Source organism: Stigmatopora argus, chromosome 16 (assembly GCF_051989625.1).
Source record: "Stigmatopora argus isolate UIUO_Sarg chromosome 16, RoL_Sarg_1.0, whole genome shotgun sequence".
Classification (NCBI taxonomy): Eukaryota; Metazoa; Chordata; class Actinopteri; order Syngnathiformes; family Syngnathidae; genus Stigmatopora; species Stigmatopora argus.
This window is the reverse complement of record NC_135402.1, coordinates 4039035-4065999: the sequence shown is the minus strand read 5'-3', so window position 1 is coordinate 4065999 and position 26965 is coordinate 4039035. Positions and strand designations below refer to the sequence as shown.

General features: G+C 37.7%; 1 protein-coding gene across 1 annotated transcript; it reads right to left on the bottom strand.

Moving 5' to 3' along the window:
* Nucleotides 1–52: 52 nt before the first annotated feature.
* LOC144091290 (uncharacterized) lies at nt 53–26837 on the bottom strand. Its single transcript, XM_077623510.1, has 37 exons — nt 26638–26837; nt 22219–22366; nt 21581–21739; nt 21278–21470; nt 20071–20205; nt 19389–19457; nt 9752–10423; nt 8246–8290; nt 7932–8051; nt 7362–7400; nt 7222–7275; nt 7102–7155; nt 5617–5719; nt 5172–5230; nt 5037–5090; nt 4817–4861; nt 4577–4630; nt 4430–4474; nt 4299–4352; nt 3981–4025; nt 3835–3888; nt 3538–3582; nt 3403–3456; nt 3149–3193; nt 2995–3048; nt 2775–2882; nt 2290–2343; nt 1954–2007; nt 1822–1866; nt 1514–1567; nt 1344–1388; nt 1086–1139; nt 926–979; nt 807–860; nt 355–408; nt 176–229; nt 53–64 (listed from the first exon to the last, which is right to left on the bottom strand). Exons 1-37 carry the CDS (start codon nt 26753–26755, stop codon nt 53–55), a joined length of 3159 nt encoding a protein of 1052 aa, XP_077479636.1. The 5' UTR covers nt 26756–26837.
* Between the last annotated feature and the right edge of the window lie 128 nt (nt 26838–26965).

Sequence of the window (26965 nt, the reverse complement as noted above, 5' to 3'; positions counted from 1 at the left end):
TAAAAACAAATTTAACAAAGGCAATGGGAAACACATTTATTCCATCATCAACTTACATAAGATACTGAGAAAAATTGCTATAATCCCCTCTATATTTTGTGAAAAATCCCATTAAGTATTTTCCCCCCAAAAAATCAAACACTGCCCTCGGTAGACCTACAACAGGTACACTTACTGGAGGCCCTGGTTTCCCATTAGGCCCAGAAAATCCTCGCAAACCTGCTTCACCCTGGAGGAGAAGACAAAAACGATTTTTTGGTGTAATACCATCTTTTCCAGGAAACATCATGGCCTATGTATTTCTAACTTTTAACCAAAAAAAACAAAGAAAGCACTACGGAAACATTGGATTACCCTGTCTCCAATGGCTCCTGGATGCCCACGCATGCCTACAGTCCCGGGGATACCCTGATGGTCGAAGCGGCAACATAGAGAAGAATATCATGATTAACAAAGAGATCTCATAATCCATTATCTTTAATATAACACAATAACTGCAAGCCACAATCTTTAAAAGCTGCAAAACTCCGACCAAAAGTTTTCCTTGTTTTGGCTTGAGTGTATTCCTTTACAAAAGACTAACACTACTAAAAACTTGTGTATTGTTGTTGAAAGTGGAGAAATACATATAAAGCAATAAACTCTATTGAAACATTGCCAATAACATTTATAGCTGGTGGAATTTCACATTATACAGCTTACCATCGAAATTGACTTGAAGATGTTATCTTAGTGTAGAATGAGTTCCCATTGAAATCAAGAGACAATACTAGATATCTTATTTGATATGTTGGAGAATCACTTACATATATGCCAACTGGGCCCTGCGGTCCCTCAGTTCCGGGCTTTCCTGTCAAACCCTGAGACAACACGCGTTACATCCTACCAGTACAGACGCATAATTGTTGCACGATTATGAACTCACATTGACGCCTAGAGCTCCAGTCATGCCCTGAGGTCCTGGAGACCCTTGAAGCCCCTTAAAAGAACAACAACCACTAGTATAATTCTACCCTTTTCAGTCATTTTGTCTTTATAACTTTATTCCAAACAGTGTATATATGTATACAGTCAAACAGGCATACCGTCAAACCCAGTGGTCCATCGGGTCCTCTTTCTCCAGAAACTCCCTGAGGACCCTAAAAAGTATTCCAAAATAAGAGAAGAAATTTACTTATGGTATATGGGAACTCATCATAAAAATAAAAAAATGACTCAAGTTGACCCAACATGCAAAAGAAAAACATAATTCCATTCTATAATCAAAAGGTAGACAATTTATTTAAATAATTTTATATAATGGGGAAAAAATGCAAGGTTCATTGAAGAACCAAGTCTCTTACCTGGAGGCCTTTACCACCCACAGGTCCACTTGCACCCGAAGGACCCTAAAAAGGAAAAACAACAATATACAGTCAATGTACTGTATATCATTAAAATGTGAGACTGGCATCGATTATATAACAAACAGACATCATTTACTGTTGATTAAAATATGACAGAGAATGGGAACCTGTGTACCAGGCTTTCCTTCTGGTCCCTCTGGTCCCGGGTGACCGGCCAAACCCTGAAATGTGTCAATCAAATACATATAAATGCGCCTGAATATTGCCATTGGAAAAGTCTATCCATTCTAATTCCATGTTTGTCTCAAAACAAAAACGAATACAATTGATGACCACAACCATGTCAAATCATCTTTTTGAGCGTGACAAATGCTGACAATTGAACAAAAATGATGACCTTTCCCAATGATCCCCATCTTAAATGCACAGCCTGACCTTTTAAGCATTTAAAGAGCATTTTGACGGGCGAGATTACCGATGGACCTGGCTGGCCACTGGCTCCTCTTTGTCCTGTCCGACCCTGGAGGAAAGAAAGCCAGAATGACAACGTTATTTTTTGTATAAAAAAGCTTGTGATTTCAAGATTTATTAAAAAAACAAGGTGTACCCTGCTTCCTCTGGGTCCTGCTTTATGAGTACGTCCATCTGGTCCTCTGTTACCCTTCAGGAAATATTATTGCATTTGTTTAGATATCTTTAAAATGTTCAAATAAAGCAACCAGTGTGCATACTGTGACAATAAACAGATAAACAACACTCAGAAATGGTTGCTATTCTGCTCTTGTTGAGCATGAATGTAAATTATTTCTAAAAATAAGAAAATAATTGATTTAATAATTGAATCCATGAATGCAGTCAAATCAAAGCTGCTTAAAAATTAAGAGAAGATTGAGATTTGTGGTATTGGTTGAGTTAAGAAAGTCATTTTGATGTGTCCACTGACCTTCAATCCATTGTTGCCCTGCTTTCCCTGACGACCCGTTTCGCCATTCCCGCCCTGAAAGAAAAAAACCACAAGTAGGTCGAGACAACATAAAGATTGATGCATCATGGTCTTCTAAAAAGGTCAGTGGCGAGCGTAACTTTGATGAAATCACCTTGTTACACCGTTCAAAACATTTCAGTATATAGTACCTTTTAATCATAATAATTGTCCTGAAGACAGCTAAAAAAAAAATCAATTTTTAAACAAGTTGTCAAATGATAAACCAGAAAAAATATATCAATTATCATTTTAAACAGTTTTTTAAACCACATTACGATATTACATTGAACTCATCAGCAGTATTATATTACTACAATTTAATGTCTAACTAATGAAGTCAAATAATGAAAATTAAATGTAATTACAATTGAGAAATGATCGGCTTTTACGTGTACAACACTGACAATATAGTTGCATTTTGAAATTTAATTTGTACATTGTACCTCAACGCCTTTTGGACCAGGTAGACCTTTGGCCCCAAAGTACCCTGGGAACCCAGCAGGACCCCTTTCTCCCTGAGGACCTCGTATACCAGTTTCCCCTTGAAAACCCTGAAACAAACATTAAAAACTACAATACAGCATATCATAAAAACCCAACTATCTGCTCCATTCCTCTTTCATTACAATGTAGTATTTAAAAACATGTTATGGTATTTCCTACTTGATCTCCTTTAGGACCTGGAATCCCTTTCTCCCCATCTGGTCCCCGGATGCCCTGCACATCACATGTGGTTTATCAATATTATGGTGAACGTGTATAAACATAGTTGGACAAAGAGCAAATGAGCATTAGAAAATTTGTTTTTGTAGCTTACCGTCGCTCCAGGGAATCCTGGTTGTCCGGGTTCTCCTGCTGCACCCTAAACAGATTAGTAAGGTGAATCAATTCCTAAAAGTTCATTCATTTCTGTAAATCTAAAAATAGGATTGCTGCATGCTTTTCTTTGAAATGGAATTGTCATTATGCATGCTCCAGAAAAGGCTATTAAAAAATAGGAGCTGTACAATTAATATTTCGACTTATTTTGGGCCTACTGATGATACACTGAAGAAGAAGAAAAACATTTACCACTGGCCCTTCAAAGCCGGGGTCACCCCGCAAACCCACAGTCCCTGGAGGCCCCTAGGGAGAAAACAAATAGAAAAAAAAACACAAATCAACACAAAATGAAAAATCAATACTACAATCCAACAAACTACTCACAGGATCTCCTTTAGGCCCCTCCCCACCACTTTGTCCTGGGGTTCCCTGCAAATCATTGTAAACATAACTTTTCATTTTAAAAGCATAAAGAGATATTTACAGCATGAAATCTTTTGTAAAATCATATAGATGAACTGTATTATCTACTTTGCATCGCGTGTTATCCTTCTTTTGGAAGAATACTAAGAAAACTTCAAATATATGCTATTGAATGTTAAAATTATATCATTAAAACTGTGGTTTGGGGTATATATTGCCACACGTCTAATGAGACACAGATATTTGAACTCAACTCACTTGGGGACCTCGGGATCCCTGAGGTCCGAGCTGTCCCTCAAAACCTGGGGGCCCCTGGTCAAAAAATAAAAATAAAATGAAAAAAACATGACATTTCTGAAAGCAAAAAAAAAAAAAATCAAATAATAACCATGTAAAATTAATACCTGTGGGCCTTTGCGGCCTGCAATGCCAGCAGGGCCAATTTCTCCCTAGATGTGAAAAAATAAACAAATCATAAAAAGCAGCACATGGGGCATCTCCTTAGGACAATAAATATGCATAATTTGTGAAAATTTCACTGTTAAAACTCTGCTCAAGATGCGTGAAATATGTAACACACAACACAAAATAGTTGACAACTACTCCAATATTATGCAGACATCTTTTCTGATGCCATGCTTAATAAAAATGTAAAACCTGCAAGCCTTTAAAATCATTGAAACTGCACAACAAATTAGAACAAGTCAATAATATTATTTTACCCTGGAGCCATTAACTCCTTGAGCCCCAACTCGTCCTGTAAAGCCCGGAGCACCCTGTCAGTGACAAACACACAAAAACATATTAAACACAAGTATCTTATCATGTATATATTTGACTATTCACATCTTACAGTCAGACCCGGTAAACCTGGAGTGCCGTCCAATCCAAGCTCCCCCTAAACACAAGTAAATCATAATAATATTACTGTGAGATAGCAGTACCTTCAAAAGCATCCATAATAATTTGCTTATAAAGCCATGAAGCTATCATTACTCACGTCAGGACCAGGCGGGCCCTCTGGACCATCGTCTCCTCGGAAGCCAGGAGGCCCCTACAGTACAATAAATTGAAATTCATAACGAAGAGATATCATTTTTTAAGTGTTTAGTGCCATTGAAATGATAGCTCTCTCATCGTATGGTTATTTTCATACTTTTTCTGTGAAATTAAAATGAGCTTTCAATGGCAGCCAAAGAGTTTCTCATTTTTACTTCATATTGTGAGAAAGATAACTCACCCTCGACCCCACAGGACCAGGTGGTCCGGGTAAACCAGTCGAACCCTGGAATGAGCAAAAACGGTGCCCAAAAAAAAAAAAAACCTTATTTGCATATTTGCATTTCCCATGAAATGAAAACGTGACGTATAATAATGACCACAGTTCCTTCGGATTTTGCAGATACATTAAAAAATGAACATAATAGTCCCATCACAGCACATGTAACAATTGTGTGTACCTTCTCGCCAGATTCCCCAGGTTTCCCTCTCCGACCTGTTTGACCAATCAGACCCTGCGAGTGCGTATATGTTATGAAAATATATATATATATATATATAGATATTTAAACATCTGTGACCACTTTAAGGCTCACCTCGTCACCTTTTTCCCCTTTGGAACCTCGTCCGCCACGGTAGCCCCACAGGCCCTGAGGTCAATTAGATACGGGACATTACAACACATCATTCAGTTCCAAAGCTGAACATTTTGATGTCAAGTGCTTTTATGTGTCATTAAAGAACATTGGTTGCCACCAATTTTATGTTGATATCCTTTTTTAGAATTGAAACAGATGTTTCGTCTGTATTCAAACGGTGTGAGAGAATTTATATGCGGCCAAGAGCGATGTTTTGCTAAGCGCTTTTACCTCAAACCGTCGGCCGTCAGTATTCTCGTAAATCGAGGACCTCGTATAAAGTTTTACTACCCTTCTGCGACCTATCCTGATTGACTCTGTAAACCCACTTTTCCGTCCCTTCCCACCAATGGAGGAACTCTGCTCCAAAGATTTCCCACAGACTCAAAAATACCCACCTGAGATCCAGCGACACCAGGTGACCCCTGCTGACCCTCTTCTCCATTTTCCCCATCTCTTCCCGGGACCCCTGGTTTTCCAGGAGTACCCCTCGGTCCTCGCTCCCCCTTTTTACACAAACAAATCATGACAAGTATATTACAAGCTATTTGGGAGAACACTAACATTTTAACCGATGGAGGACATGTTGTAACAAAAATGAATAAACTAGTGTGTCAGTGCAAAAAAAAGTTGTTAATACTACTGCTAAGAATGAGGACCACAAGACTAAACTGTAAATCATATTTACACCAGGAGGGATGGCCTCCTAGATTCAGTAGAACTGTATTTCACACAGACAAGGCATCACCAGGGTTCACAACATCCTGACATGTAAATTGTAGGTAGCAATAAATCAGCTTGGAGACACGAGGTGAAGAAGAAATGATTCAGAGTTAGAAAGAAAAAAAAAAACAATAATCACTAAAGCCCATTAGATTACACGCTGTTGAGGATGATTGATGTCCTAGATGACTCCAGCAGGCTGTATGATGGATGGATTGGAATATATTTCCTTTGGGATGTGTTACTTGAGTATACTGTATGCATTCATTATTATTTTTCACACTGTGATACAAAAGAAAAGTGTCAGCAGATGGTGCTCTTTTCCAATCCAGTACTAAAAAAAAGGCTTGACTTGCAATGTCGTTTTTTAGCACTTTTTTTTGGTCCACTTTAAAAAGGAATTTTCAATTTTATCCCAATGTCATCTTTTCCCTTTTGTATGATTTAAACTAGTAGTTCTAAATGAAGGTAATTGAACGATTTAGGAAAGCAGAGAAATCAAAGGAGCCATTCACTGTATTTTTTAGGGTTGTTGTTTTTTGTAGGATTCGGGTGGATCCATCGACAGAGACATTGAAACGGGGCTGGCACACCAGGTTATTATTCCCTGAGGCCCTAGGAGACGGCTAACATTAGATCATATCAGTGATAAAACACTGCTTACAACATTGTGTTGTCTGTCAGGAATCCCCCCGTACTTGCCGTTGCCGGCCGGCTTCAAGTGATGGCTGATATGCACGTCAACAACACAAATGAAGGATTTTTTTCTCCATGATTTTTCCTTTTTTTTTGGATCACCAGGGTGTCTTGGAATTCCCCTGCTCACCAAACATGCCAACTTTGCTTATTTAAAAAAAATTCTGCTACCCACTGTCTGGGCTTCAACACTAGACATGGAAATCTGCCACCTGGAGTGCAAAAACCTTTAGTATTTTATGTTACCGTTAATTGTCTGCACTCATTTGCTTGTCGAATATCAAAATTGTGTTTTTTATTATTTAAGTGCATTCATAATGTGTTTAAATTGACATAACAAAATCTCCGATTTGGAGGGTTCTTCTTAGAATCATACAATTAATTTTAATCAATATTTTAACATAAAATTTCACTTTTTTTGTCCTTCACACCAAAGTATTTTCAACCAAATTATGGTTTTGCTGCTTACCATCTCTCCTGGTATCCCTGGTCGCCCACGGTCCCCAGGTTCCCCAGGTGGCCCCTGACCAGAAAAGATTTTTATTTTAAAAATCAGGACTTCATAATTAATCTTTTGCCCATTCCTAACCTGCATGCCAGTCCTGCCCATTTCTCCAGGTGGTCCCACAAGGCCATCTTTAATCTGAAAGCCCCCAAAAAGGTTGATCAAAGATCAAAATAAAATAATCACTCAATTTTTTTGCCCATTTTACATTGCCGCATACTTACAGGCCAACCAGCACGGAGCAACTGGTAGAAATTAGTGTGCTGCAAGTAAACAGAGAAGATTTAACAACCAATAAAATGTGGAGAAAATACAGAAGACTCTTCAAATGATTAAGGAGCAGAGACTAGAACTTCAGTCGGTCAACTCTATTGTTGTAACTTTTCTGCAATTCATTTCCTTACTTTGTCATTGAAAGCCCTCTTGAGGGATGAGAGCAGAAAAGTTCAAAGCATCCATAACAACTCCCAAACCACTAACAGATTTATTTCATTCATCTTTTCTTCACATAAAAAACATCGATCATCCTGAGATGCTGGGTTTTGCCATCCACGAATGACACTGAAAGCATTGTAGTGCAAAGAATAAGCAGATGAACACAGATAGATGTACTTTTTGCACGCACTGTTTGAGGGTTTGGTCTTAATTTTAGGTCTACTTGAAGCGGGTTTCACACGTTAAGATAATGTGGGTGATTTTGACTGCTTTCTGTTAAATAGGGAGCAGTTGGGGGTAAAAAAGAGAAATCCTTGGCAATATTTAAATTAAAATTGATAGGTGTGTATGTATTTTACCTGAAAGGCATCCCATTCCTCAGCAGTGTTCCTCCACAAGTACAAGGTAGGTAAACCTGGTGGTCCCGGGGGTCCACGGTCACCCCGTCTTCCTGAGCTCCCTTCAAGGCCAATCTTACCCTTTATGCATCACAATTCATTCACAATCAATTCAAAATAAGAATAAGGCACATAAAGTTGGTGACGCAAGCATTCATACTAAAAATGTATACTTCAATATTGATGCATTGGCTTTTGATTTTTCTGTGTATGCACGAAACATTGGAAAACATACAATTCAAGTCAAGCAAATTAATTAATTATGCCTTTCTTACCTTATCACCTTTAAATCCAGGCCATCCAGGTTCTCCAGCCCAGCCCTAAAGATAAACTAACATCATCACTAGAGACTATAAATGGCCAAACAAAATTGCATAATTATATGCTATACTAAACAAACACATTTTATCCCAATATTTCACAGTAGGGCCTGCGTGGGATTTCTCCGGGTACTCCCACATTCCAAAAAAACATGCATAGTAAATTGCCCCTAAGTATGAGTGTGAACATGAGTGGTTGTATGAATGGTAATTTTAATAGATAACCTTCTTAAACCGACAAGTACACGGTGTGTACTATGAAAAATGATAGACAATCTGTTAGGTTCTTGAGTTATTTTGCTTTATCTGGCACAGGATTTCTTGAATCTGTGCAGTATAGCGGCCCAATAAAATCTGAACAACTTTAAAAGTCTTTTTAGAAAGCTTGAAGTTAGTTGCAGATAAGAGGAATCTTGCAAAAGGATAATGAGCCATATCTCATAGAAAGAAATGCCCATAAATGACTAAGAGCAAAAGATGGGGTTATTTTAAAATATACGAGTCCTCATCTAAAATCCTATTGAACGTCTTTGAAGAAAAAAAAGGAAAAGACTAGCATTCTTTTCTCTACTAAAAATACATTTCAATTCTAGTGCAATTTAAGCCAGTTATTGCACTAAGGTCTTATTTTAGTATGAATGAAAGGCTGCTTTTATTAAACCCAACGCTACACTCTTCTGAAAACTTCCAAACCATATTGATCCCTGTGTTGCATTTCTAGATCAAAGACATTTACGACGAGTCCGTGACATGTTTGGCTAGCGTAACGTCCTCTAATCAGGTTCAGATGGCGGCTGAGTGAAAGCAGTTCTCATCAGCTGTTAACCATAAATACATGCCAAACATCTTCTGCTCCAAGAATTATCATGAAAGTTTTGTCTCTTCTGTCAATTGTGACATCAGACAAAGCCCACATGGACATGAATGTTAAAATTGGAAAAAAAGTCGAACATCTAATATCTGAAGTGTGTTTAGATTAGATTTGTCGGGTGCCCGAAACTGGCAACGAATGATTAACCTAAATAATAACCGTGTTTACAACTAATATCATATTAACGTCAAGATGCAGTGAAGTGTGAGGTGGAATGGAATGCAGCCAATCAAAGAAGCCCCCCCGAATGTCCAACTTGAAAGTGTCCATGAATGAAAACAAGACCCTATCCGATGTCATTTTTGGAATTGAAGCGGCTTAAGAAGGCGGGAAGGATTTTTAGGAGTAAGTCGATTTTATGATATCATTTGAGATCACAAGATCTGTATTTCAAAGCACCTGTTACAAAGATAGGTGGTGGAATTTAATTCTTTGTTGACATTGTGGATCTATCGCAAACCACATTTTTTTCTTTATATCAAATATTTGCAATCTACACTTCTTCCTGAGCCAAAAAAAATATTTTACTATAGTGACCCCAAAGTCAAAATGTCCATAAGAGATTTGACGTATCATTTCAATTGACTTACCTCTGGTCCAGGAGGTCCCATTCTGCCCACTTGTCCAGGTTTGAGACGATACATTTTGCCATTGGATCCCATGAGCATGTCTCCATCTCTGGAAATGATGCTTATGGTGCCCTGTTTGCTTTTGTTTTGAACTTTGACTTGGGTAGTGTAGTTAAAGTTCTGCGCGGTGGTGTCTGCTTTTTTAACTGGTGGACTTTGGTAGGTGTTGCGAGATGAAGGTGAAGCAGAGCTGGACCGTCCAGTAGTGGACTCTCTTTGTCCGATAGATTCAAAGGTCGGGTGTGGAACTGTAGGCAATTTAGGAGGAGGAGTAAATTCCACAACAGGCTTTTTGCGGGTGTTTCTACCGTCAAGATTAACAACGTGGTCAGTGGGTTTTCCTGGGAACGTTAACGAACTCCTCCCACCGGGGTCGACCTTTTTATCAGTGGTGATGTTGTCTTCCGAGTTCTTTGGCGAGGTTTCAGACTTCTTTTGGTTTTCTCCGCGTCCATTTTTGGAAGGCTTCCATTCCGGGTTGATTTGTCCACCCATTTGCAAAGTCAGATCCAGCAATTCGGTGTCCTCGTCCACGAGAACGACGCCTCCATGTCCACCGGCACCTTGACGTCTCGTTCCAGAAGGATGGGTGCCGTCTCCACGAGCTGCACCTCGTCGCCACATCACATTTCGCTGACAAAAAAACAAAATTAGATAAGACAAATGTACATACGGCACATAGTTTTGTAAATCATACATGGCCTCTATTCGTGAGTTCATGTATTTTCATTATTATTTAAGAGTAATTACTTTTTTGAATTTTTTTTATTGTTTTTACTGAGGTATTAGAAAAAAGATACCCTGCAGATCTGTGCTTCAGAACAGAAGTGACAGTTACTCAGAACTGACAAGACTGAACAAAAAGTCGTTAAAAAAGGAGATTGAATCACCTGATTCGTGAAAACAGAACAAGCATGATTGACACATAACGAGAAACACCGTAAGGCACGTTTAAATTAGTCCATTTAAACCTAGCACAAATGCATAAATCAAGATCAGCTGATGTATTTGTGAAATGTGGATTTGCACAAAATTTCAGAAAGGTAGTTAAGGAAAAGTTCAGATTTTATCCATTTTTTACAGTATGACTTTACTATGAGAATAAATTAAATGGAATATTTTTTTAAGTTAAACATTGTGTAACATAATGTTTCTATTAAGAGTAATATGTAGAGAAAGTTAAGCACTGTTAAAATGGGCTTTACACCTTCATTACAACCCCCCTTTACATCTCAGTGCGGATTTTTATATTATTTTTGTAATCTCAGATGATTATTATCTTTGGCCTTCGTTTAAATACCAAAGATGTAAAGTTCATGATGACCCTGTCATGATACCACTGCATAGAACTTGTTTTGTTATTTTTGGATACAAGTTGCCATATAAGGAAATTTACATTGGCTCCATCTTAAGCCTTCCGTTAAATTGAATTTAATATGATATATTAAACTATGGTCCTTCCTGGCAGTTGTTTTTTCTCCATTTCTATTCATTTGTATTTATATATAGTATATTCCGATCCTGTAAACCTTCAGGAGAACGACACACATCCAATGGAATTAGCAGTAAATTAATCCATTCTAAAAATATTAAAGCGTGAAAGGCCTAGTAATCCTTAAAGACGTTAACCAGTCACAGCAAAGCTTTTACAGTTCAATTCATGTCACATCTTGTTTTTTTTTCCCCCACCCAAAATAAAAATGGTTAATAACAAGCCACATCAAGTGACATGCACAAGTCAACACACCCCACGTTATAATGGTTTGACAGGGAAAGCGCCGAGAGACATGAAAAGAAAGGGAGAGTGTTGGAGGAGCTCCTCCTGAGAGATAGCATGCAATGGAGAACATCATGTTGCGGCGCATATGATTATATCTGATCTTACATGACATTACTTCTGGCCCATTGCATAATGTCAGAAAACTGGAACATTTTGAACAAATTAACTTTGATGGAATGGTGAGACACAGACATGCTATGCTATAGGGGAGCAATTAAAGAAAGGGTGGAAAGAACAGCTGCAACAGTGAGTCAGATTCAATGTTCAGGTAAGAGATGTGCCAGCAAAAAATGACAATGATTTATTGAGGGTTAGAAAAGAAGCTCTTTTTTCCCCCTCTCGACTCTCACCGTTTTTGTGGTTCACCGAAACGCCAACCACAATTCCAATCAAATTCAAAACAGTATATTTTGCTTAGAGTAGGCCCAAAAATACATTTATCAAGTGTTAGAAAAAAATATGATTAAGATAGTGAATGGGCTTATACTTGTATAGCGCCTTTACACTTTGACGTATTACAAATACGGTAATAAATGAATGATTAATGATCATACTGTTTTGAAATGGAGGGTCTTTTTTTACCTCTGTATTTTAGTTCACAGAGTTTATGCCAAGTTTTCCTCTCATGAAAGACTGTAGGTGAATTTGACAGACTGGGAAAAGATAAGTTGGGGTGGAGGGGGTTTGGGGGGGGGCTTTGACAAGTAGAGCAGGCGGTCTGACTTTAGATCTGGATGAGGGGGAAAAAAAAGAATGAATGAAAGGGCCTTTGTTTCGCTTGGGGCACCTTGTGAGGCCTCTTGCTTGCCTTCACCCTTTCAGTAGCCTCACTTTGACTTGCAGTCTAACAATATTTTTAAAAACATTTTATCTATTCAATAATTTTTTCCAAGTATCAACTCATTGTCTATCACTAAAATGGGACGCGCTATCAATCTTTCTAGTTCAAATGTTGAATGACCGCCAATGAGAACATTTAATTTCATGGGTCATTTGATAGTATCTACTATATTAATTATCACTTTTTTCACTTGACTTCCTGAATACAAAAGTGAAAGAATAATACTTAAAAAACATCTCGTTGAATGAATACCTTATAAAACAGTTTCACCTTTTTTTACAAAGTGCTTAAACATGCCACAACAGAGACAACTATTAATATGGATCATTATAAGTTCTTTTATCACTGTCAAGGGTTTTGTGGTTTGCCAAAAACACAACCAAAAAATCTAAGAATACTAAACTTGTCCCAGCCTGTGCTTGAAAAAAAATGTAATAAACATTTCACAATCAAATAATTATCCATTTCTTCTCATCTCCTATCAACCCTATCGTTCTTTTCTTTCCTTTACCCTCATGGAAAGTCGCCCATTTAACTTGTGCAGACTTGAAGCTTATGCCAAATACTGCACATACTTTATTTTCTGTCTCAAAAATATTATATATACACCACAGAACATATCATGAGAAATCCTATGCTCCTGAGAATTCATACATGCTGACTTAAAACTAAAAAAAAATGGCCCCAGTAAGACTTAAAGGCATTACATAGCAGAATGATCATTACACGGTGTCTGTCCAAATCTCAACAGGGAAAGTCAGTCCTTCAGAATGAGGGCAGATGTTGGCAGACTCCACCTGGATTGTGTTAATGGTTATTACCGTGTCCGTCCACCAGCCTGCATTTAAAGCTGACAGATAGACTGTTACGGGCGTTAAAGGCTAGGAGAACTCATTGCTAGATGAACTGAGTGCTGTTAGCAAATCACACGCACATGCACATACAACTAAAACTTGCGATTACAAAAGCCTAATCCAATGGCAAGGTCCATAAATCTAGGCAAGACACAGGTATGCAAACATTTTCAGACTGGCTGGGTCTTGTAAGCGGCAGTAGCTGTCCTGGAAAGGGAGACCAAAAGGGCCTAATGATTTGAATTGAATTGAATGTGGCACCAACATTAAATTGGAAAAAAATACCAAGCCAAAATGACGTTTGTGTCTCAATTTACTCATGCTTGGACTGACTCAATGTAAGGGAGCGTATTTTTCAAAACAAAGCGCTACACAAGGTACAGGCAAAAACAAAAGGTTGAAATGTTACTTCTGACATCAAATGGACAACAATTCATTGTTACGCCTGTCACTATTTAATAATTCTTCTTACTTTATTTAAGGTTGGGTTCAGGTTTGCAGATTATTGTGCTATTTTATGGTCTCATTTTGTCCAGTTCTGTCTTAATCTAACTTCGTTTTTGTCTGATGGTCAATTTCAATGAATATCCAACACCAAACAAATGAAAAATATAATATAATTTCAAATGTGGGCAGAAAAATCTTGCAATATTAAAAGAAATACATAATTATAGAACCTGAACTTAACTATTGTATATTCATTGGCAATTTTTTTGCATGTGGTTTTCTGTAGGACTATGCTGAGCCTGGCATTAATGCTGTCATGTTTTTTTCCCTCTCATTTTGCTCCATGGGACCACCCGTGTTCCAAATCCCACTGTTGGTTGGGATCAAAGTGCAAACCCAAATCCCCAGTGGTAGTCTGGGAATCTAAGATTGTGAAGCATGCATGGGTTGAGAGGTGTAGAACCTCAAAAGACGTTAATAACTTGTACATATAAATTGAGCTGACTTGCACCTAAAGCCAATGGACTATGCAAGCGCCAGCAAAATAGTAGCAACAACTGACAGATTACTGGACTTGTGATTTCAGCTGATATACCTCAACAGTAGCAATGTCTACATTTTAACAACACGACCACTCAACTTGCTATTCTACTCCAATGTAAGGCCATAAAATGATGAAAAAGATGAAATTACCAGAAAATATTCAAGGCCAATGACTGGTAAAGGACAAAATTGTCAGTCCTTGTCACATAGCGGGGGGCCTAAACTGCTGGGAGGGGTGGGTATGTCAGTTTGATAGCTTCTGGGGGCGGCGACAACACTGCAAAATGTTTTTAAAGTGGAAATGCAGTAGAGTAGATGGCAGTGACGCTCAAGTTATCAGCATATGTGCAGGGAGTATTACCTCTGTGTACGTTTTTTATACTTGTGCTATCACTGAGGGCATTTTGAGAACTAAAAATATAAAGGCAGTAAAACAAATGCAGGTTAGCAGTGGATCATGTTGAATTGGAATCACTTTTTAGCCTCAAGACATGACCAAGTTTCTAAACGAAAATCCAACAAGTTCATCAGTCAAAGCTTGTGGAACTGCTAACTTATCATATGAAATAGCAACGCACTGCAAATGGCATGTAAAGAAGTGTTGGACTGAGTCCTGCTTGCAGAAACCCGACAGTCTGTCACTCAGTGGATGTTGAGCTCCTAAAGTCTGCATCAAAGTCAAACAAATGCACCACAACAACTTCAGCGACAGAGTCGAAGGAGAGGCAAGTTTGCATTGCACTTTTCTTAAAAAAGAAAGCCGCTTAAGCGCAGTAAGCTTGTCTCTACTTGCACCTTAAATTATTTTAATCCAACATGGAATAGAATTCAGTTGTTAGTTACATCTGCAAAATCACCAGATGAAGTAGAAGACCAATATCAACAGATCGGCATTTACTTGAATTGAATTCCCATTAAATGATGTTAAAAGTCACATTTGACTTTAGATAAATAGAATAACAGAGATAAAGTAATACTGAAAATTTAATTTGACATTTGAAAAGTGAAAATTATTGAAAATACTGTAGTACTGAATAAAGTACTGAAAATTAATTGGGTTTTTCCCCATTACAATAGTTATTGACTCCATAAAGGAATTTTGTACTCAATAGACCCCATTTAAAATGTGTTAATTAGTCCAAAAGGAGTACACATGAACACAAATATAAAATCCTATTAAAAAAAACACTGCTCAAAGTTGACCTCCTACTCTTTCAATTAAGAGGGGAAATGAACCATCACATTAATTGTAAGCAGCCAAGCTTGTACCTGTTGTTTTCGTCGTCTTTGACCCTGCGCAAAGCGCCCATTTAAATCCAATAGCAAGAATCCCAGCAGCAGACACCATCCCAGATGACAGAACATGACTGCAGAGGAGACACAGTAGATCTGTTTGCAGTTCAGCTGTGCTCCATTCATAGTAACATGCACGAGAGCTGATCCAAAACTCAACTAACACACCCACACAAGGTGCACACCCCTCTTCACTGGTATCCACTACCAACCTTCCTAAACACAATACGCTTACAAAGAACATCATTTGTAATCCAAGTTCAAATTTAGCATGTTTTCACAACATCTCATCACAATAAAACAATATTTGCTGTTGAGACATTGTCATTTTTACAAAACAAGAAAAATAACATACCAAAAAAAGCCACTCATTTTTACTCATTATATGACATTTACAGTGATAGATATTTAATAAAGATGCTCATCCCAATTGAAATGGGTTTGATGGCTATGGAAGTGAAGGGGTTAAGAACCCAAGGGAACACTGGAACTAGAAATCCAAACAATGGTATTCCCACATCTGGAACAATTTATGATTCATTAATAAAATGAATGTAGAAAAACAACTTGCATCTTGTTATAATTACGCCACACTTAAATCAACCAACACCTCACTAAAGAGACTGATATATATGTTGACAAAGCAATCTCAGAAATCAGATAAAAAGGCAAGGAAATCCTGCAGATTGCAACAATAAACCACATGAGGGATATATATTCATCATATATCTACAGACCATGGAATGATAAACTAAACTGAACCAATAAAAAAAAGTACCAGAAAAAATGCAAGGGGATGCTTTGCTCTTAATTCCTGAAGATTTCGGTCACTTCTGATTCATTTTGGGCCATTTCGTGTCACTAACTTATTAACCTATTGGCTTCCACTAATGCTGCTAGACATCCAATCAATTTTGAATAGTCAAAATGAACTGGACGTTTAGCGCCCAGTAAAAACGAATTGGTATCAATAGCAATGAGTTAACTTGGCATCACTTGTAAATTTTAGAGTACTACTTGATTGTTGATTTTGGGCATTGATATTATTATTATTATTTCTGGGTCATTTGTAGTTTTGAGGTTTATGTCATTTTTTGCATACATTTGGAAAAAATTCAATGTTTTGCCATTGGAAATGTCAAAATTGTCGAAAAATCAGTGATAATGCCGAGAACAAAAAAGCCTGCTTGGTTAAAAAGAGGCGTCCTGGTTGGGTTCCTGTCTAAATGAGCCATAACAAAGGAAGGTGAAACGCTCATCCGGGGGATGTTTTGGCATTGGCAAGGCAGACAGCAAGACAAATCCATGCTTTCCGTTGAATTATCAACAACTTCCCCGCACAGTATCTTCCTCAAGCTCTAAACTTAATGGCTTCCAGAGCTGTCTGACACATACAATAAAACTCCTCATTTACCTTTTAAAAGGCAGATGCAACATGCGGTGAAGTAATGTCTTTCTTTAACAATTGTAAATTCTTAATGTAAAACAATGTGTATTTTCAGAAGCACAATATCAACAGCAAAATTAAATCATTTTGATGGTACGCCGAGTTGCAATGGATGGAAAACCCTTTTCGTTCCAGAAGAGACTGATTTATTGTGAGACCATTTTTTTGCATAATTTTGAGTAACTTCACAATAACGAGCACGTAGTACTGTATTCTCAGATTTTGATTGGTGTATGGAACTGCAAGTCAGGGTCAAGAGTGCATATTCGCCACAAACATGACGCTACCTGTACAATACTCAGAGTTCACCCCTGACCTCTACTATGTTGACTTAAGGTCCATATGACTATGACCTTTTCAAGTTGCCTCCTCAGGCAAAATGGCCACTTAAATTAAAAGAACTACCGAGGAACACCAAATCAGGAAAAGGAAACAACAATGAGAGTGACCATTACACTTGCTGGTGAAACAATTAGTATCTTAAAGTATGTTTTGGCAATATATCACAGTGGTCGAACACACATGATAGCAATGCCAGTATATTGTAGTTTCTTCACAAAATGATAAAATCATCTAGTTTGCATGCAAACGTAGGCAGATGCCTGAATGATTAACTTCTGATCACGCAGGCAAGGGCTAACTCCAAAGTAGAAATCAATCTAAACTACCTCAAGAAAATCCCAAACAACCCATGTATATCTAATCCCCCTCATACACTGGATTAGGCCTCCTCCCTGCTAGAGATCACCACTGCTAGAGGTGTTAACTTCTGAGTAGGCACTTTAGGAGTCTGAATTAAATCCTCAAGCCTCGCATCCCAACAGACAGCACCTGTTTTAAGGAGCTGCTGGCTCCAAACGCAATAAGCATCAACGTCAGGAAAAGCCAAGAATTTGGCCTCGTGTCAGCAATGTTACACATCACTGACTAAAAGAGCAGAACAGGAGCACGATGAGAAAATGTTTTTTTTAAATATAAATATATATAATAGTTGCATTTTCCCCCCAGTGTGCAGCGACTGGATGACTGCCCGCCCCTCTATAGGTCAAAACGGTAAGGATTTAATGAGAAGCATCCCACTCCCTTTCCTTTGCTGCAGATTGATGAGTTAAAATTTAACATGATTTGAAATAGTCATTTGTCAATTTTGACTACTCCGCTGTGTTAAGAAAAAATGTCTACATTGTACTATACAATAAATGAACATGTATGACATTATAACCCCTTGTACAGGGCTATTTTTGGATTGGATTGGATAACTATATTCATCCTGTATTCAGGATTTTCGTTGTCACAGTAGCAATAGGAAAGGCATTTTAGACATAAATAGATAGGTAATAAGTAAGTTAATGAATAAATACATCAATAAATATATAAATAATTAAGTGTGTTGCTGAAATATATATATAAATATATATATATATATATATATATAAATATATATATATATAAATATATATATATATATATATATATATATATAAATATACATACATACATATATACATATATATACATATACATATATATATACACATATACATATATATACACATATATATATACATATACATATATACACATATATATACACACATATACACATATGTGTACATACATACACATACATATATATAAGCACATATATACATGCATACACATATGTGTACATACATACACATACATATATATATAAGCACATATATACATGCATACACATGTGTACATACATACACATACATATATATATAAGCACATATATACATGCATACACAGATGTACATGCATGCATACGGTAGGTCTTAACACTCTGCCATTTGTTTTGTTAAAGAGCCTGACAGCTGATGGGAGGAAGGATCTGCGGAAGCGCTCCTTCCTGCAATGAGGGTGCAGCAGTCTATTGCTTTTTAATGCAAATGCATCTTTTTACCATAGTTTCCTTTGCATTTATGCCTGTAAATAATTTCATTGCGCTTATAGCCGTTTTAAATTTTGACAAATGTTTTTGTTTGTCTACTCTTTCACAGTGGCACAAAGTGAGCCACTAACATGCATTTATGTGGATGATTTAACCCCAATGGCTGGAGGCTCCGTATTGCATTAATGAGACACATTGGCTCATTGGGTTTATTGAGCGTAGCTGATGAAAGTGCAAAACCACCGAAATTAGAAAAATGGTACGACCCTCCTGGCTAGAAACGGCTGGAAAAAATCGCCCCGGTGACATGAAGGTCAGCTTGCCACATTATCGGTTGCGACCACAGAGCGGCTGTGGAGTCAGGCAACTTATATTTGTTTTCAAAGTTTTTATTTTAAAGTCGATCCAGGGTGAATTTGGAGTAAATCAGCTATTTTGCAAGACTTCAATTAGAAAGAAAAGAATATTGACTTACAGTGCTGTGAAGGGCATCATCTGGATGACCTATCAAGTTGTTGGGGTCATTTGAAGACAGTGGTAAAATCTGGAAGGAAATAGATTGAGTCTAATTAAAAAAAAGGTATATTACATAGCTACGTAGATCCTGTACATGGTAAAACTTAAAAAAATCTTTTTAGTATTTTTGAACAGAGGTACCTTGACTTATGAGTACTTCAGCTAATGATTTTTATTTTATTTTTAGCTGTGAGCTGTTGCTTGGTTGTTTTTCAACATGCTGCTTGATTCATTTAAGAAAAGGGACACTGAAACAATTCCAATACATATTTTGGTGTTTTTTTAACAGTTAGGAACAGTCAAACACAAATACAAAATAACAACACTAGAGTACATGCCCATGTTTCTTAGTTTATCATTGATTAACCCGTCACCTCATTTACAATCTAGTTGAAAGCTGTTTTTTTATAAACAGTTATTTAATGTGTTGTATATTTATATACAAATCCTCTAATGATTTTGTTTTGGGGTTGGTTGAAATGAACTGATGGAATTGATAGTCATTTTAATGGGTACTATACTACAACATGAATAAATTGTGTGGGGAGATATTTAACGAAACAAATTAAACCAGATAGTTAAGTTACTGCTGTTATTTTTGTTTGCTTGGTGAAGTAGTAGGATATATATATTTTGCTCACTTGAAAAACACTGTTTTGTCGGGAGCGTAGAGACTTGAAACTGGCCTCCGCGCAGCTTGGCGCGTTGTGGTTGGTGCATTGTTGCCCGGCAGCCTCCGGGTTGTCCATCAGAAAGGTGAGCTGTCGCAGGTGGCCCTACGAACAATAACAGCCAATGACAGTAACAAACAGTCAGCAGTGTACAAAGATTTAAAAAATCACTTTGTGGTAATGTTAGGCATCTGTATTGAAGCTGGAGCTTACTGCCAAGCAGATGTTGTACTGCATTTCATGCGTGTAGTAATTGAAAGCGTAATTTACCCATCAGATAAGATCTAAAAGACTGTGTGTGTTTACAGGAATCGGGCCAGAAAGGCGGCCTGCTGCTTATATAAGCATTGATAAGCAAAAGGAGTTTCAAATGCAGTATTTTCTGCCTCCAGGAGTTTCAAATGCAGTATTTTCTGCCTCCAGTGGCATATAAAAAGCAAACCAAACAAGTAGTATGTTTCTAGATCCCAAAAAGTGTTCCCACAGCATGCCTGCTCATTATACGACTATCTATTATATCAACAAATGCGACTGAATCTGTAATAAAAAAATTGTGTGTGAACAAGGAACATGTTGCAGCAATTACAAACAACCACACTAAAGTTTCGTTGTTTGTTTGAGGCCAACAATGCTTCCCACAAATAAAACTTCAAAACAATGATCTCATTCAGTCACTAAATTTGAAAATTTCAGTCTTAATTTGAGTTTTATTTATGCAACAGTCGTGCTATATTTGGCATTTTAATACTAATTCCATGTTTTGAAATAACACCAATAGTAGTAGTTCAAATTAGAAGTTGTGTTAGATATTCTGGTACATATTTTGCCAAAACAAACAAGTGGTTTCTTAGCATTGCAGCTGTGAGTCAATTCATCAAATAAATAAGGAATGGGTTTGGACAGGGCCACAAATATCTTCCTGGAAGTTCCTTCCTGTGTGGCAACAGTGTCACCTTCTGGATATCCAGTTTGAACTTTGACATCATATTGTGCATTGCATTTGCCATCTGAATTGTTATGAAGCTTATTTAATGACTGATGTGAGCACATTTGTTATTACTGTCAATTCAAATGAATTTTACATTGACTGAACAGTGTTGACTCCCAGCAAATGCCAATCAGCCCATTTAGAAGGTTCTTTTTATAAAGACTGGTGCTGAAAAATCAACTGACTTACTTCAAATGGAGTCTCAAAACCTTCAACAATGCCCCCAATGATGAAGAGTCCATCGGTTGTGATCCCAAGCCCTTGGTTGACCCAGTCCACACTCTCAAGCAGAGCGCAGTCCACAAATATCGCCACACGCCGACCAGACACGCTGATTGCTAAATGATGCCACTGTCCATCAGTCAGATTTCTCACAGGAAATCTAAGGATGAGAGTGCATATTTTTGAAAAATTCAAATAGGTGACATTCACATTCATAGTTTGGTTGAAACATGCAACACAAATTAACGTGACATTTGGATGCAGACTCACTCGTAGTGACGTTGTTGTGCTCCGGTGAGGATAATTGTGAACGCACTGATCCGGAGCTGCAGCATGATATGGCTGTCGGGGCTCAGGATGGTGAAGATGCTGCTTTCAACTCTTTGAAAGCTCTTGAATTGCACCAGGAGACTGAATTGGTCCGCAAACCTAAATACAAAACATTTACCATCATTGCCAAGGATCCTGTCCAATAACATATTCCTATGGATGACGCACTTCCATTCTAAAATTTTAAATGTTCAAAATCTTCGTAGGGTGGTGGCAATTTGTGTAAATGTCCTACTAGTTTTTAGATCTGAACTCTTTTATTTAAGTTACAGTAGCATTGTTGGAATCGCTCTCACTTTAATTACATTTTTTTTTGCCGATTGGAAAAAATGATCACGATTATTAAAACCCAAAATGGCCCACATTAACTAAAATTGCAATGAATGTGGTCTGTAGACCAAAATTTATTTGACATCCTGAATATACAGTATTTCTTGTTACCATGTATTCACGTTTTAGTTATTTACTGCTGTGTTTCTCATGATGAACAAACTCCAGTCACAAATGTTAAGGCGATTTGTGTGTGGGAAACAATATTAATGGATTAAAAAGACACCAGCCTAAAGATAGAAGCATACCCTTCATTGAACAGCCACGTGAGAGGGAGAGCCAAGATGGAGTACTGTCCCACCTGAAGGACTGGACACGGGTCATCTTCTACCGTCCAAGTGGTGTTTGCACTGTTGGGCAAGTGAATGGAAAAGCCCTGAAGAATATTCACCTCCTCTGAAGACACATACACACACAGTTGGTCCATAAAAATGGGTTCTAACAAGAGTACTTCCACAGCATTTTATGAACTTGGCTCTAAAAATATGCTTAGTCGTGCTCATTAGCGTGTCTCAGAAACCATTCAGCTTGTTTCCTAATGAAGTAAAAATATGAAAGGAATAAAAATGAAGTTTGAAGTTGAAATATAGTTCACGTTCAACGACGCATTGAAATGAAGTGATGGTGTGAGAGCAATCTGCTGTCTGTCACGAGTCGTGAGATCCAGGTGGCAAACATATGCGGAAAGCAGCTCCTTCATTTGCGGGCAATTACGACATACTGTCGGGCTTAACACGCAGTGAACAGACCACTTACTGATGCCATTACTGGGAAGCGGAAAAGCACTTATGGACCCATTGACTTTAGAAGCAAAGAGAGCGCTGACAAATTTGATCCTGTTCAGATTTTTAACGTTTTCCTGTTGCCAAATTTGATCCTGTTCCGTTTTTTTAACGTTTCTCTGCTGCCGTGGAAGCCCGCAAAGTTTTATGTCTTGGTTAGAAAATATCAAATACCCTGCTCAGAGGTCATTTAATGGGGATCAAAGATGGAGTAATGAAGGGAATCATTTATATTAGCATAACATGTTCTATTCTAATGATTTGTTCCAATGCAGCAAGGCATCACCGAAAAACATTTCGTAATTAAGCAGCCTTTTTGACACAAGTTATATAACATGGATGATTCCAATTCTTTCACTTTTTGTCTGTTTTTGCAATATAATTGTTTTATATTCTTGTATTTTGATTTGCCTTTTGTTGTTTTCAGAACTAAATACAATACATTGTTTTGCATTGTTTTTCATTTCCAGTTTATTTTATTTTATTTCCTGTACTTTGCGAGATTGGAAAATTGAGATTAAATACTGTGTTCATTTTTTTTCTTCAAAAAAAGTATAAAACTAAAACGATTCAGTAGTCGTCAAGGCGACTGTTATGATCTTAACAGTGGGGGTTTTACGTATATAGAATTGTCATTTTCTGCATTAGAAGCGAGTCAGTCAGTATTACAAAAGCAGCACATGAAGATTTGCCTGCTAAATATGGAAACAGTTTTAACAATTCCTGACCTCTGGAGAAGTCCACCATTTGGACTCGTAAGTGAATCCAAATCTGTCAGCTATTGATTTTTTACATGCAGACAACTTTGCCAGACATATGCCTTCAACATAGAGCGCTCTCTGCGGTCACAGTCTAACGGCCCAGAGGAATGGCATTGAAAGGACATCTTTTGGGTCACAATAAAAAAAATTCCACCTACCATCTTACCAGGAAATTTCAAAGCACGGGATGAGGAGCAAATCAGAGAAGGAATACAAGAACCTTTTTTGTTTAAAGGCTTTTGCTGCCATCTTAACCTAAAATTGCCTCTAATGACATGAGGTCAAATAGATGTTTTTGGGAATGAATGTTAGATTAAGAAAAGAAAAAAAACTGAACTACAAAGCCAAGGAGAATACAGAATAACAGAATAACTTTTATGAACATTGTATAGTTTGAAAATGATCAATGGGAAGTTAAATAACATGCCAGGGCCACTTTAAGTGAATTGGACATCTATTGCTGTCAATGGCATGCAATGAATTCACATTGCATCACTTCCTTGCCATTGTAGGGTACTTACAGTTCACCTCCTGTAAATTTTGCATCAATTTCCTCCTCATTTGTCACTTTCTAGTGAATTGTGGGCATTTTTAGGCTACTTTCTGTTAGTTTTACGGTATTTTAAGGATCTTTGTGAACTCTTTGCCCATCACACAACTCACAAAATTCTGGTTTCACAGCACCGGAGTAAAAAAAAAGGCATCAATAGTTTGATTTATGTACAGTATAAATGAGCTTCAAATTGCCTGTCAGTCAGAAGAAGCCCACGGGCCATATCAGAGTCCCAAGCGGGCCACTTCTGACCCACACGCCATACATTTGACACCCCACGGTTAAACTATACCACATACTAGAAGTATATTACTATCATTTAATGGGCTTCAGATCACGGCTCTACAAAACAAGAACCACCATTCCATCATTTTGTTGGTTGCAGATGGCCGCTCATGCAGCTGGCATTATACTGGCAATGACATCATAATCACAACAAGCTTACGGGGAATTGCGCGTCGCTTTTGATAGGGTTTCACTTGGCTTTCGGCCTTTCAGTCAAAATGTTCCCTTTTCAAAAATTGTCCAAATGTATTTGTGTTCACGGTAATAAAGTGTGTGCATTTTTAACAATTAAGGTTAGATTATTCATGGGAAAACAATCCCAAAAATCTGTTGTCTCAACAGGCATATAATGACTATTTATATACACTATAAAAATGACCCAACTTGTCTAATATTTTTTGGCAGACCATTAAAACTTATCTCATCCTGCGGTTCGCCAAAAATGACAAACTTGTTGTCATTGGCTCAATTTCCAATATAGTAAATTGATAAAGTGTAGATTATATTCACTAATCTTAAACTGTCCCATTAGGGCTTTTCATATCTGAGAAAAATGTGAAGTGAAGAAAAAGCATATGAATTTTTCATATTGTGAGAATTGTATCCTTTTGAAACACTGCCAGATTTGTTGATCCTTTCCAGAGGCTTCCGAAACTTTGGACTCAATACAGAAAGAATGAAAGATAAGAAGAAGAGTTATGATTTTGTTGATTGTCGTGCAGTTTAATTTTAAGCCAAATTGCATATTTTTTCAACACTGCAATGCTTACGATACTTCACTGGCTGGGAATCATATTTCATATCCTTTTTCACAAGAAAAACTCAGAAATACTCACTAAAATTTTGAATGCCCTCTAAAGAAGCTTGGATTAATTTTATTATTTTATTATCGCATTCTCCTGCCATTTTCTTAAAATTGCCCAAGTAAATTCAGGAATTTTACTGATTTGCATTGACAAAACAAGGTATATCTGGTCATCAGAGTCCATTAACAAGCACATTACTCCACATTACATAACCATCAGGTTGTAGTTACACCGAAAATTGTTAATGTCCAATGGAGAACATAACAGTTCCGAGTCTCCAAATAAACAAGGCGCTGCTGTGGAATTCAGACGTGACTCACTTAGGCGCCTGGCACGGTGCCAACCGCAGATCAATTTCAGCAGGTCATGAAAGGATTATACAAGTTCAACAAAATGTAAACCCAACAGCATGTGCTCTTCTGTCACTCTATCAACAATTCTGAGAAAACAAACACGGATGAGAGAGTAAAGCCGCTGGGACGTGGTGTTAAAATTCAGTCGAGATGGCACATGGAAATCCTTCCGTGAGATCTTATGCATATAGATTGCATTGGACCACAGTTTTTCTGTTTCTACATAAAAATTGTGTGCATAATTAGAATCCCCCCCAAAAAGGCAACTCAATTTAACCTTGTCTCATGGTCATTGATGCAAAATAAGATGCATCGTATGTATATTTATAAGAGACACTAACATGCATGTCTTGCGGCCATATTTAGAAAAGTATGCAAAATAAATGATTATACGGTGTATACAGTGTATTGTGATAATTACTTTGCAGACCTCTTAATATGCATTCATTCATTTTGAGTACTGCTTATCCTCACAAGGCTCACGGGAGGTGCCGGAGTCTATCCCAGCTGACTTTGGGCACCAAGCAGGGGACATATATACTGAATCGGGGGCCAGCCAATCACAGGGCATAAGCAGACGGACAATCAAACTCATACTTGGGGGTAATTTAGAGTGTCCACCGCATATTTTTTGGATTTGTGGGAGGAAACCAGAGCACCCAGTGAAAACCCACACAAGCCAAGGGACAACATGCAAGCTCCACACAGTGTGGACCAACCTGGGATCGAACCCTCGACCTCAGAACTATGAGGCCGATGCCCTAACCACTCAGCCCCTCTTAACAAATAAAAATATATATGAATAGTATAATGAGAAAAAGTTTGAAGAAATTTCCATCTGCAATCAGTTTTGTCAAAATAGATTTTGCACCTAAACACGTCAATAGTCGATGATAGTCATCAAGCCTGGAACTGATTGAATGTGTATCAATGTCAATTGAAATGAATGGCTCAAACTCAATGGCTACCATTGACAGCAATAGACGCCCAATTCACTTTGAGTGGGGGATGCTTGCAGCGAATGAAGATCAGTGCAGAAAAATAAGAAAATAAAATGAATTGGACCTCGTGGTTGTCAGTGAGTTAAATGCAATGCCTGTAAAAGTCGATCGTGCGATGAGGCTTACCGTTTTGAAGCATCCCGGAGCCGGACTCTCCTTCATAATCATGTTGATGGGTAGCCGATGTGCACATAGTCACAAAATGAAGGATGCAAAGTGTCCACGGACACCACCGACACATCATCTCCTTCGTAAAAGACGTTTCCTAGCGTCCGATGGAGAAAATGTTTGTTAATCAGTGGTTGACAATGAAGTGACCGGTCATCTACACCTGCAAGACAGCACGCATGTGATCCAATCAAGGAAGGCAAACCAACAACATGACCCGCCTACTTGCTTCTAAATGACCAATCGCAGCTCTGCTTTTCTTTGCCAGTTTTACTACAGGTTCATT

Coding starts and splice junctions, on each gene's coding strand:
- LOC144091290 (XM_077623510.1), bottom strand. CDS start 26,755: ATGATGTGTCGGTGGTGTCCGTGGACACTTTGCATCCTTCATTTTGTG. Junction 1,867..1,953: donor CAGGACCCAGAGGAAGCAGG/GTACACCTTGTT, acceptor TCTTTCCTCCAG/GGTCGGACAGGACAAAGAGG. Junction 980..1,085: donor ATGGACCACTGGGTTTGACG/GTATGCCTGTTT, acceptor TGTTCTTTTAAG/GGGCTTCAAGGGTCTCCAGG.